At 38.3% G+C, this 14561-nt stretch overlaps 1 protein-coding gene across 1 annotated transcript; it reads left to right on the forward strand.

Annotated features, from left to right (window-relative positions):
* Window positions 1-9508: 9508 nt before the first annotated feature.
* On the forward strand, window positions 9509-14235 carry LOC118818039 (extracellular calcium-sensing receptor-like). The gene is given in 7 exon segments (XM_036585143.1): window positions 9509-9744; window positions 9905-10199; window positions 10343-10935; window positions 10937-11120; window positions 11903-12127; window positions 13084-13207; window positions 13322-14235. Coding segments are annotated over 7 exon segments (2571 nt in total).
* Window positions 14236-14561: the final 326 nt, after the last annotated feature.

Raw genomic sequence — 14561 nt, forward strand, 5'->3', positions numbered from 1 at the left:
CTCGTGCCATGGAGTTCGCCATCCACGAGATCAACAACAGAACAGATCTCCTGCCGGGAATCACGTTAGGATACCAGATACACGACTCATGCGCTGAAGTGGCAATTGCAATCAAAGCTGCATTTCAGTTTGCAAACGGGATGGAACCATTTTACAATGATACTGATTCCTGTTCAAAATCTGCAGCCGCCGCTGTTCCTGCTCTCGTGGGAGAGTCTTCTTCTACACGTTCAATTAGCATGACTAGAATGCTGGGTCTTTTTGGAATTCCGCAGGTGACTGTAGACTGCATCAAATGGTGCAAGATTAACTCTGTGTTTAGTAATAATTTATGAAGCGCAAGAAATTCCATATCGTAAAGCTAGAATTAAATCATGTTTTTCAAATAACGCTTTTTTCTTTTCTATACCGAATGACAGGTGAGTCCTTACGCAACGTGCGCGTGTCTGAGTGATAAGCGTCAGTATCCTGCCTTCTTCAGGACCATACCAAGTGACCACCACCAAGCGGCCGCACTAGCAAAAGTTGTCAAGCATTTCGACTGGACCTGGATTGGGGCAGTGCGCAGCGACACAGACTATGGAAATTATGGAATGGCGTCATTTCTAAAGGCTGCGCAAGAGGAGGGCATCTGTGTGGAGTACTCCGAGTCCTACTACAGAACACAACCGCGCAGTAAACTGGAGAGACTGGCAAACGTCATCCGCAGATCAACAGCCCGGGTAATAGTAGCGTTTGTTCACGAAGGCGAATTAAGGCTTCTGTTGGAAGAATTGGGAAGACAACCGCCGCCTCCCCTTCAGTGGATCGGCACTGAAGCGTGGATTATGGATCCAGCTTTTCTGCGCTTTAACATGTGCGCTGGGGCGATAGGATTTGGGATCCCCCGATCAGTGATTCCAGGATTTCGTGAGTTTCTTCTGGATCTCTCTCCAGAACAAGCACTGAAATCACCTCTGCTAAAGGAGTTTTGGGAGAGCTCGTTCAGCTGTAGCCTAAAAGTCTCCTCAGAGGGCTCGCGGGAATGTGATGGCAGCGAAGATATCCGCGCGCTGCAGAACCCATATACAGACACATCGGAGCTGCGCGTGACTAACATGGTGTACAAAGCTACGTATGCCATAGCGCATGCCATCCACGGTGTTATCTGTAATGACACGCAGTGCGACAAGAGCGCTAAATTCGCACCATGGCAGGTATAAAACTGAAATGTTTATAAGAATCTTTTAGTTTTCAATATACTTCAGATAAGCATAATTTTGTTTTAAAAATGATTTATCTTATCATATTTGTCATATCGCCCGCTTTACCTTTACCAATTGGAATGGATTTGTTGTTTTAGTTTCAAAATAATTTATTGTTTCATAAGTACCACCAATGGCAGACTTTTACGACACATAAACCTGTCAGTGCTTAAAAAAAACAAAAAAAAACAAATGTCTCTGTCCATAAACTTCCCTGAGATGTGCTCTGAGATATCCCAACAAGAAGTAATTATTTATTTATTTATTGAGGTTTTATGTGTCTGTTTTACAACTGACAATAATAATGGGTCAACTTTTATTGCAAGAAATAATTTTACACGTTTACTGTTACGTTGACACAGCCCTTTTTTAATATATAATGTAGATCAAGCATTGAAATTGTGCCTTCTCATGAACAAAATACTTCAGCATTTGCTAAGCCACTGCTGTGAAGTGCTATTTTTTAGACACCACATGACGAACATCTCTAAAGTAAACAGAAAAAAAAGTCACATGATTTTTCTTCTTAATATTAGCAGTACCACACAATATAAATAGACATTGCTTTTGTGTGGTTTATTTATATTTTGAGCTCTGTTGTCATGGTTTTAAAATTGTGAGATGCAGTTTACCACCCTGAAATATTCATGTCTCTACATCAAAATTAAAAAAAATAAATAAATAAATAAACAGTATTTTTTGTCATATATTGAAACAATTGATCACATTTGAATTTACAGTTCAAATTTACAGTTCTGTTGACAGTTTGTCAAATTATATGTGTCACTGCAGATACTGGACCAGCTCAAGAGAGTGAACTTCACTACAAAGAATGGCTATCAGGTCTCGTTTGATTCCAGTGGTGATCCTGTGGCCGTCTACGAGCTCATAAACTGGCAGTTTAAGAAAGATGGTGGTTTGGGTTTCGTGACTGTGGGTCACTATGACTCATCAAGACCAAGAGGCCAGGAGTTCAGTATGAGCAGAGCTATAAGCTGGATGGAGGGACAGACAGAGGTACAGTGCAACACTTGTGGTAGTCTATGACTGTAAACCCAGGTCAGGTTAAGGTTTTGTCTTACACATAAAAGTAATGAAACTCAAATTATTTATTCTCTCATTTAATTAAATAAGTCAATAAACCATTAATTAAACCTAATTAATGATTACTACTTTCACAACGGAAAACTGTGAGAAAAAAAAATACTTACATTAGTTCTGTGCTTTGCTGTAACCACTTGATTTATGACAGCAATACATGAACACTGTCATCAAAGAACTCTGAATTGCCCCTTACATAACAAGCAATAGACTACAAAACCATCAGTATCACAGCGGGTTTCACTACCATTTTGCACTTATTACCGTATTAAATACATGCCATATTTAGTTGTTTACCTTTATAGAAATAGTATAAGCTGGGCTGCTAAACTGCTACAAAAAACACCTGCAATGTTCATATAAAAGTACATGTAATAGACAATAATATACACCTAAACCTGAATTATATAATAATTATACACCTATACACCTAAATCATGTCAGGACCCCAGTTGAACTATTTGGTTCTATCTAATCACAACATTGTAAAATATGAAATAATTAACATATATCAGCAATTTAACATGCTTTCTATGACATCAGATAAAAAATGTAAGCTTTATATAGCCAATCATGTATGTTTTTACATAAATTTCAAATGTATACCTAGTTTAAAAAAAAAGGATGACATTTGCACTAACTAAAACATTGTTTGAAAGCATATTTAGGATTCCTTCACTCAATCCAGTTAATGAATTTTAAAATTGGTGTTGTTTGAAAAAACAAAAAGACAAAAAAAAAGATCTTAATCTGTGCATAGCATTTTGAATGTGAAGCAATTACTTTTTCACAAAATTTGAATGATTTGCACTTTTTTAATATGTTTCAGGTGCCAAGGTCTGTGTGCAGTGAGAGCTGTCCTCCAGGAACCAGGAAGGCTGTGCAGAAAGGAAAGCCAGTCTGCTGCTATGACTGTATACCATGTGCAGAAGGAGAGATCAGTAACAAGACAGGTTGTACATCACAATATGGTGGGAAATTTTGCTCAAATAAGTGATAGTTTAGGTGATTTCATTTCCTTACCTTTCTTTCCAATATCTGAACTATTCAAATCTTTTAGACTCTCTGAACTGTGTGCACTGCCCTCCTGAGTTTTGGCCCAACACCCAGCAAGACAGCTGTCTCCTCAAGCTTGTGGAGTTCCTGTCCTGGGACGACACTCTGAGCATCATCCTGACAGCATTCTCCACCACCGGAGCCTTCATAGCTGTATGTGTGGCTGCTGTTTTTTACAAACACAGAGCTTCTCCAATCATCCGAGCCAACAACTCAGAGCTGAGCTTCCTGCTGCTCTTCTCACTTACTCTGTGTTTCCTCTGCTCACTTACTTTCATTGGTCAGCCCTCTGAGTGGTCCTGTATGCTGCGCCACACAGCGTTTGGGATCACCTTCGTCCTCTGTATCTCCTGTGTTCTGGGGAAAACAATAGTGGTGTTAATGGCCTTCAGAGCTACACTTCCAGGCAGTAATGCCATGAAATGGTTTGGGCCTCCACAGCAGAGACTCAGTGTTCTCACCTTCACTCTCATACAGGTCCTTATTTGTGCTCTTTGGTTGACAACATCTCCTCCTCTTCCCTTCAAAAATTTTAAGCAATACAAAGAAAGGATAATACTGGAATGTGGATTAGGTTCAGCTATAGGTTTCTGGGCTGTGCTGGGTTATATAGCATTTCTGGCTCTTTTGTGTTTCATTTTGGCTTTTCTAGCACGGAAGCTGCCTGATAACTTTAATGAAGCCAAGTTCATCACATTCAGCATGCTCATATTCTGTGCAGTGTGGGTTACCTTTATCCCAGCTTATGTCAGCTCTCCTGGAAAATTCACTGTAGCTGTAGAGATATTTGCTATTCTGGCCTCAAGTTTTGGTTTGTTTACATGTATTTTTGCTCCCAAGTGTTTCATAATCATGTTTTAGGCCAGAGCAGAATACCAAGAAACACCTTATGGGTAAAGAACCCTCCAAGTCTCTTTGAGACTCTCACAAATTGAATAATTAGCACTATTTTTTTAGGATAAATGTTTGCTGATTTATTTTTATGTTTAGATGTTCTCAGCTGTTTCATAAATTCATTTTAATAATAAAACTATGTTTCCTGTTTAAATACGCAAATTTTTAAGTAAGTTCTATGTATGTACCACTTAAATGATAAAAGATAATAACGTATCATGCCTAATTAAAATAAATTTTCAATAAATCTGCATTTCAGCAATTTTATGTCGTTATTCTACATCAAAATGGAGCCCTTAAAATAGTTTTGAGAATGTGTTGGTTATAAAATGCTATACTACACAAGTATTGGGAAGCTCCTTTCCAACTGAGATTTGGTGGTAGGATGGTCCCCTCACTCTCCCCTACTCACTCAGCATGATGCTATTCCATGCAGGAATACTTAAGGTGAAAACCTTTTTAATAACCCACTGTAACTGCTCCAGATGTTTTTTCATCTTGAATTAGCTAAAATTCTACAAAACAACTGTTTTTTCCAAGAAATTTTTAACTTCTCAGACTTAGTAAATACATTATTCTATATTTATATATTTGGACTTACACATATAGCGATCAGGCTTAACATTATGACCACCTCCTCTTTTCTACGCTCATTGTCCAAGAACAGGGTAAAAGGGGGCTAACAAAGTATGCAGAGAAACAGATGGACTACAGTCTGTAACTGTAGAACTACAAAGTGCACCTATATAGTAAGTGGAGCTGATAAAATGGACAATGAGCATAGAGACAAGGAGGTGGTCATAATGTTATGCCTGATCAGTGTATGTGTGTTAATTTGTTTCAAATGTATGAGGCCTTATAAGGCCACTCTACCCCAAACTGCTTAAGGCCTTATTGAGCTATTACTGATTGGACCAGCCTATTCCTGTTACATTTGTTTATTAAAATTCCAAACTTTGACCTGTCCTTAACCCTAACCTTAAACCTAAGAGTTACTCTGGCCTCCAGTCTAAATTGCTAGTAGCAATATAACTTGCACTGTCGTTAATCAACTGACTTTCAAAAGAGTGTTAATTAAGTGAACATCTATAGGTGAACTACTGGGTGCTTTGCAAGACACAGATTTTATATGATGGAGAGTACACTGATATGCTTTAAAGATCCTGATCTTAAATTTGATCTAAATTCTAGTAATTTTCTACTAAATTTGCATTAATGTATCTGAAGCTAACCTGAACCTCAACCCTTTTAACTTTACATGAACTCTGGTCCTAAATATTAACTGGTTCTACTACTAGCCCTGCTGTGTAACTAGTGTTAATGTGAAATTGTATGGTCATAGGAAGAGGTCAAACAGTGACGCTGGACTAATACAGCTCTTCTTGTGAATGAGCAACGCCAAAGGAATGCCTTTAAGTTTATTTTCTGAGTCACGGGTAACTAAGACAGGCCTCTGTTTTGCCTTCTACAGTATTTGGAAATGACTGAGTACAGTTTTAGGGCCCCTGATTAGATACTTTAATACACCATAATTCAACATATCAGAGTCGAAGAATTACAAAAGTTATATTTGTTATTATAACTACTATTCAAGACATAACCAGGGCTGCTGAGTCTGAACTCACACCCATAGAACATTATCACAAGGTGTCTGTTTAAATGTAGTCATTCTGGCCTTCACAGGGCTGAGAACTACCCAGCAAACCATGCAGCTCACTTCAGTTATAATGATGTTTGTTTCGATGCTGTGGATAACTAAGCTCAGTCCAGCAGAATGGAAAGCGGCTGAGCCTCAGACGCCTCGTCTTTCTGTGAATGGAGACTTTATAAAAGGAGAGATTTTTCTATTCGTTTCTATGAATAGAAAAAAAAAAAGGCTCCCCAGAGGGAATGTGACGGCAGCGAGGATATCCGCGCGCTGCAGAACTCGTTCACAGAAGTCTTTACAGCGACTAACATGGTGCACAAATGCCATAGCGCATGCCATCCACGGTGTTATCTGTAATGACACACAGTGTGACAAGAGCGCTAAATTCACACCTTAGCAGGTATAAAACTGTTACATTTAAAAACAGACCCCAACTTGCCTTATAATTTGAATAAGGCTGATTTGATTATAAAATTACATGTTGATACATGAATATTAAGAAAACTGTTTGGGCAATTTTACCATTTCTATTCCGATGTGTTATCAAAGTTAGAAATATTCAAACTAAATATCGACTTCTCAGTGTGATTTAAACAAGGTTACCATGGGATAAAGTGTAAGTTATTTAATGCTTTACTTTATGCATCTTTTAAATTAACCTTGAAAAACAATTACTGCAATTATTATTTGTCATAAAAAAGCATCTCTGAAGCCACGGTTCTGACATGCACAGCACGACAAATCATAACTAAAAATTTTCAAAAACACGAAACATCATAGGTTCTTACGGGTACATTTAGGAATAGAACAAAGAATAAATAGATTTTGTGAGACACTTTTTGCTGCCACAGTGAAAAAATGGCCCAAATAATCATTCATAATGAATAACCATGTTAATATTCATCAATAATAAATCAGTCTTTTTCGTAATACATTGAAAACATTGGTGACTTCAAAGCTCAAAATCACAGTTTTCACATTATATGTGCCACTGCAGATATTCGATCAGAGTACAAAGGGTGAAACTTCACTACACAGAATGGTTTTCAGGTTTGAATTCAAATGTGATTCTGTGGCCTTTAAGAAAGTTAAGAAAGATGCTGGTTTGGATTTTGTGACTGTGGGCCACTATGACTCATCCAGACCAAGAGGCCAGGAGTTCAGTATGAGCAGAGCGATCAGCGGGGTTGGAGGACAGACAGAGGTACTGGCAGTATTTTCAGACCATCCACTGTAAACCTGAAGCCCAACTCAAAGAAATTAAGGCAAAAAAGTCCTGTAAGTGTTGCCTAATCTGGCTTTTTAAAACCTAAAATCAATTTCAAAACCATAAAACAACACTTATAAATTTGTAACAATTCAGGTTTATGGTTGCATATATGAAATTGTGCAATATATTAAACAGTGAGAAAAATTACACACATAAAGTTGTGAAGATATAATTAAAGCTTTACAATAACCCAAAACTATGTAAGTCTTTACTGAAACATTTTGTGTTAACACTTTCCTGGAGTTAATTCAGTAAACTAATTCAAAAGAAAAAAAAAAAAAAAAAACGAAACAAAACAAAAAAAAACTGTTAATAACTGATATGTGACAGAAATGCTTAAGTTATATCAAATTGAGAGCTTTGGTATAAACAATTGGCTAATGACATGCTTCATGAAAACTTGTATCAAAGAAATCCAGGCTACACCTTATATAATAATCAATTACAACATATATGTATCAAAGAGAGCTTTAATGCTTTTGTGTCCTAATGTCTGTATAAGTAGATACCACAAACATATGTTCACTTTTCTAACAGTAATGCAGACTGCAGTGGCAAAGCGTAATAAATATCTACAAAAAAAAACAAAAACAAAAAAAAAAACAAAAAAAACAAAAAAACAAAACCATCCATCCACTCTGAAGGTGATTTAACGTCAAGCTAAAATTATCTGAAAAATAAGAGATATGTGAGAGAAACCATCAAACCCATGAAAATGCTTTCTTTTTTCACATGATACCAAATATATAAAGGCGTTCAATTATTATTCATGAGTCAATTAATTAATCATATAATTCCAAATATGACTCCATTAAATAAAAAAAATCATGGATTTCTCATAACAAATAAATACATTGATACAAACACTCGGTATTTTTACTTAAGTATTACAGTTGTGTGTATTCTATGTTTTTTTTTTTTTTTACTGTGCAATAAAATAATTCCAAAATTACAGTTAACATTCTTGATCAAGAAAAAAAAAATCTTCGCAATTTATTGTGACAATTTCATCATTTGTTCAACAACAAATAATTGCATTTGTCTAACATTTTTCATGTGCCAAGGTCTGTGTGCAGTGAGAGCTGTCCTCCAAGAACCAGGAAAGGAAAATACAGTATGACTGTATACCATGTGCAGAAAGAGAGATCAACAACAAGGCATGTTGTATATCACTTACTGTGCTGGGACAGCCCTACTTTATTTGTTATTGTTTCATTCTCTTGTACATCTTTCTAAAATACCATTCAAAATATGTTTTCCTAATTTCTTGCCCTCTTTGAACTGTGTTTGCTGCCCCCCTGAGTTCTGGCCCAACATCCAGCAAGACAGCTGCCTCCCCAAGCCTTTGGAGTTCCTGTCCTGGGAGACACTCTGAGCATCATCTTGACAGGGATCTCTATCACTGGCGCCTTCATAGCTTTGTGTGTGACTGCTGTCTTCTACAAACACAGAACTTCTCCCATCGTCAGAGTCAACAACTCAGAGCTACACTTCCAGATAGTAATAGTCTGTAGTCTGATAGTACGTCTGTAACACGAGCTGTTTTCATTAACAGCTCAACAGAAGTCCGCAAAGAGTCTATATTCAAGCTAGTGTTATTGCTGTAGTCACATAGCCTAGCTTACACCCAACAGTCCAATCCAAAGTCTTCAAGTCGACATTCCCCTGTTACTTTTTCCAGGTTCTGATGGTGGTGCTATGGTGTGCTGCAAGTTAGCTAAGTCGTGTAGCCGCTGTCCATTGTCACTGCTTTACTCACAAGAGATGTTGGTACGTGCTTGTTTTGAGTGGCACGCGCCGTTTCTGTGTGGCAGATGCCACTGGCAAAAAAACACTGACAGAACGGCGTGTGCGGCACGTGCTACTCGTTACCAGTTATTAGGATGGCAGGTGGCACTCGCTAAGTGGCACATACCAGAACGTGTCATTTCCGGACGGCAGAGTTGCCAATTCCTGAAGCCAGATGCCAATCAAGGATTGAGCCTTTGCGGCTTTTTGTGCAACTCAACCTTTTGCGTGCAACTGACTGATCACAGTTGTGCTTAATTTCAGTATGATGTCGTCAGTGCGCAAGCTGAATTTGGAATACGGCCCATGGATACTTAACTTAGTACATCACAATTCAATAAATCAGAGATAAACAAAAACAAAAGTTATGTCCTTCATTGCATTTACTAATCAAGACAAAACCACGCCTCCTGAGTCCGAGATCACACCCACATATTATCATAAGAAAGAGACTATTTAAAGGCAGTCACTCTGGCCTTCAAGGGGCTGAGAGCTACCGAGCAGACCATGGAGATCACTTCAATTTTAATGATGCTTGGATCAATGCTGTGGATAACTGGGCTCAGTCCAGGAGGATGTAAATCTGACCTGGTCAGCTGCAGGCTGTGGGCTGATCCTCAGACGCCTGGTTTTTATATGAATGGCGATTTTGTGATTGGGGGGCTTTTCGCATTTCATTACTACACGAGATCAGAGCAGAACACCTACACCAGACCGCCACTACAGCTACAGTGCTCTGGGAGGTCTGTCTGTGAGTGTGGAGTGAAAAGCTGAATAGAGTATTACAGAAAAAAATATTATAATCAGAGATCCATTTTGTTTACATTCACGAGCTACTTAGTGACGTCTAAAACTATTTGATATGAAATAATTTGTTTCAGTGATTCTTATTTTTCTAAACAGTATGAATTTCAGACACCTGCGCTTCGCTCGTGCCATGGAATTCACCATCCACGAGATCAACAACAGAACAGATCTCCTGCCGGGAATCACATTAGGATACCAGATACACGACTCGTGCTCTGCAGTGCTGATGGCGGTTAAAGTTGCTTTTCAGTTTGCAAACGGCATGGAACCATTTTTCAATGATACTGATTCCTGTTCAAAATCTGCAGCTGTTCCTGCTGTGGTGGGAGAGCCTTCTTCTACACCCTCAATTAGCATGACTAGAATGCTGGGTCTTTTTGGAATTCCACAGGTGATTATAGGCTCTATCAAATTGTGCAAAATCAATTATGTGTGTTTAGCGTAAATTTATGAAAGACATTAAATCCCATTAAAATGCGCTAAAATTAAATCCCGCTTTTCAAATGACGCTTCTTGTTTTATATTGAATAACAGGTCAGTCCCTACGCAACCTGCGCATGTTTGAGCGATAAGCGTCAGTATCCTGCCTTCTTCAGGACCATACCAAGTGACCACCACCAAGCGGCCGCACTAGCAAAAATGGTCAAGCATTTTGGCTGGACATGGATTGGGGCAGTGCGCAGCGACACAGACTATGGAAATTATGGAATGGCGTCGTTTCTAAAGGCTGCGCAGGAGGAGGGCATCTGTGTGGAGTACTCCGAGTCCTACTACAGAACAGAACCGCGCAGTAAACTGGAGAGAGTGGCAAACGTCATCCGCAGATCAACAGCCCGGGTTATAGTAGCGTTTGTTCTCGAAGGCGAATTGAGTCTTCTGTTGGAGGAACTGACAAGACAACCACCGCCTCCACTTCAGTGGATCGGTAGCGAAGCGTGGATCATAGATCCAGACATGCTACGCTTTAACGTGTGCGCTGGGGCGATAGGATTTGGGATCCCCCGTTCAGTGATTCCAGGTCTTCGTGAGTTTCTTCTGGATCTCTCTCCAGAACAAGCACTGAAATCGCCTCTGCTAACGGAGTTTTGGGAGAGCTCGTTCAGCTGTAGCCTAAAAGGCTCCTCAGATGGGCTCGCGGGAATGTGACGGCAGCGAGGATGTCCGCGCGCTGCAGAACCCATATACAGACACGTCGCAGCTACGCGCGACTAACCTGGTGTACAAAGCTACGTATGCCATAGCGCATGCCATCCACGGTGTTATCTGTAAAGACACGCAGTGCGAGAAGAGCGCTAAATTCACACCATGGCAGGTATAAAACTGAAAAAATTCAAAAGGAGTCTTAAGTATGATTTTACTTTCATTATTATTGTTTTATATTATTATGTTTATGTTATGGCGACCACTTTACTGTCCCGGTGGCAATCGGCGTGGGTTCTTTGTTTCAGTTTTAACACCATTTATTGTTTCATGAGTTACACGACTCAAAGTCTTCTAATAATATATGATAGTGTCAGTGTTTTATCCAGGGGTATCAGAAATATAAAATCACCTAACTTTAGACTCTCCAGAGTTTTGTTCTTTCCTCTGAGAAATCCCTACATGAAGTAATCTTAGAAGACCTTCCGTTTTGTACATGTTTACAACTATGTTAATATAGCATTTTTTACAATATACATTGACGATCCAGCATCGAACTTGTGCCTTTTAATGAAGATCATACTTCAGGATTTGCTAAGCCACTTGTTTGACTTGCTATTTTTCACACACAACATGACAAAATGTTTAATATAACAATTGAAAAAAATATTATTAAAATATATATTTTTTTTTACCAATACAAAAAATATAAATAGACATCACTTTTCAATGTTTTATATTTTTTGAGCTCATGTTAATGGTTTTAAATTTGTGAGACACTAATTGCCACTAAAGAGATCGAATTCCTAAATGTTTATTCACAATGAGTCACTTGTTTCGTATTTATCAATAATAAATTGTATGTTTTGTAATATGTTGAAACAATTGATCAGAGTTCATAGTTTAAAATCACAGTTCCGTTGACAGTTTGTCATTATATGTTTTCCACTGCAGATACTGGACCAGCTCAAGAGAGTGAACTTCACTACAAAGAATGGAGATCAGGTCTCGTTTGATTCCAGTGGAGATCCTGTGGCCGTGTACGAGCTCATAAACTGGCAGGTTAAGAAAGATGGTGGTTTAGGTTTCGTGACTGTGGGCTACTATGACTCATCCAGATCCAAAGGCCAGGAGTTCAGTATGAGCAGAGCTATCAGCTGGATGGCGGGACAGACCGAGGTACCATCTTTGATTGTACACCCACGTCAGTTAGCAAATTCAAAGTAATTAAGGCAGTAAGTTAGTTAAATGCAATAATTGTTGTTTAAATTCGCTTCAACACGTTTTCCAAATTTAACTTGCATCTAAGTAAGTTGAGGTTCATGAAGTCAATTTAAAAATATAAAAAAAGACAAAAAAATACAGGTTTAAGGTTTGTCATGTACAAAAAAAAGTAATGAAATTCAAAGTATTTATTCACAACTTTAATTATTTAAGTAAACATAATTAAACATTAGTAGTAATTGCAAGTCACAATTGCATAAGTGATTAGACTTATTTGTTGGAATCTGATTGCCTTAAATGAATTGATTATCAATAATTCAAAGAAAACAAATGTGAAAAAATAATATTTTAATATTAATTATAATAATATTAATTAAAAATATGATCAATTAATTCTATGCTTTGCTTTAACCACATGGTACATGACAGCAGTCCATGAATACTGAACACAAAGAGCTCTGCACTGCTCCTTATATAAAAAGCAACAGACTCTAAAACAATTACTATCACAGATGGTTTCATTGCCATTTTTACCTTATTTACTTATTAAATAATGCCAAAATATAGGCTGAAATGGTAAATTGTAAGACAAAACACATGCAGAGTTCACATGAAAATAGCTCTAATAAACATGCAAGCATAAAATTCAGCACTAACTTAGCATGACGCAACCCCAAATCGTCTTTATTTAATATGTATTTAAAAAATATGAGCTAAGAAACAGAAACCAGCAAACCAATTAAAATGCCTTCTAGTTCCTTAAGTGACATCAGAAGAAAAAACTTTAAGTATAGATGCATGTCTAGTTTCAACATAGGTTTAGACAATACAAACCAAAAAGGGCATTTATCTGTGCATCACATTCTGATTGTCAGAGAATGAATGATTTCTGTTTGTCAAATGTGTTTCAGGTGCCAAGATCTGTGTGCAGTGAGAGCTGTCCTCCAGGAACCAGGAAGGCTGTGCAGAAAGGAAAGCCAGTCTGCTGCTATGACTGTATACCATGTGCAGAAGGAGAGATCAGTAACAAGACAGGTTGTGTATCACAATACGTTGAGGAATATGCTCAAAACTGTCATAGTTTGATTTCATTCCCTTTGGTTTTTTTTCCAACTAAAGGGTCTGAAAATGTTTTTTGGAATCTCTTAGACTCTCTGAACTGTGTGCACTGCCCTCCTGATTTCTGGCCCAACACCCAGCAAGACAGCTGCCTCCCCAAGCCTGTGGAGTTCTTGTCCTGGGACGACACTCTGAGCATCATCCTGATAGTGTTCTCCATTGCTGGAGCCTTTGTGGCTGTATGTATGGCTGCTGTCTTCTACAAACACAGAACATCTCCCATTGTCCGAGCCAACAACTCAGAGCTGAGCTTCCTGCTGCTCTTCTCACTGACTCTGTGTTTCCTCTGTTCACTTACTTTCATTGGTCGTCCCTCTGAGTGGTCCTGTATGCTGCGCCACACAGCGTTTGGGATTACCTTCGTCCTCTGCATCTCCTGTGTTCTGGGGAAAACAATAGTGGTGTTAATGGCCTTCAGAGCTACACTTCCAGGCAGTAATGTCATGAAATGGTTTGGGCCTCCACAGCAGAGACTCAGTGTTCTCGCCTTCACTCTCATACAGGTCCTTATTTGTGTTGTTTGGTTGACAACATCTCCTCCTCTCCCCTTCAAAAATTTTAAGCAATACAAGCAAAGGATAATCCTGGAATGTGAATTAGGTTCAGCTATAGGTTTCTGGGCTGTGCTGGGTTATATAGCATTTCTGGCTCTTTTGTGTTTTATTTTGGCTTTTCTAGCACGGAAGCTGCCTGACAACTTTAATGAAGCCAAGTTCATCACATTCAGCATGCTCATATTCTGTGCAGTCTGGGTTACTTTTATCCCAGCTTATGTCAGCTCTCCTGGAAAGTTCACTGTAGCTGTAGAGATATTTGCTATTCTGGCTTCAAGCTTTGGTTTGATTCTTTGTATTTTTGCTCCCAAGTGTTTCATAATCATGTTTAGACCAGAGCAGAATACCAAGAAACACATTACGGGTAAAGGAACCTCCAAGTCTCTTTGAGACTCTCACACAAATTGAATAATTAGCCCTCTGGTTTAGCATAACATATGCTGATTTATTGTAAGGTTTATATTTACATCAGTGCATATTTATATTTAATCTACATTTCTTGTTTTATTCCACATTTTAAAAGTAAGTCTTTCATATACACAGCTTAAATGATAATAGATAATAACGTTTAATGCTTAATTAAAACGAAGTTTCATTTCATCTCATAGAATTGAGGGTGTCTTGTTTATCAAATGCGATATTAAACATGTATGGGAAGCAACTTTCTAATTGATATTTGGTGGTAGGATTGTACTGACTTAACTGCATTGGCAGAT

This window comes from Colossoma macropomum, unplaced genomic scaffold (assembly GCF_904425465.1).
Source record: "Colossoma macropomum unplaced genomic scaffold, Colossoma_macropomum, whole genome shotgun sequence".
NCBI lineage: Eukaryota > Metazoa > Chordata > Actinopteri > Characiformes > Serrasalmidae > Colossoma > Colossoma macropomum.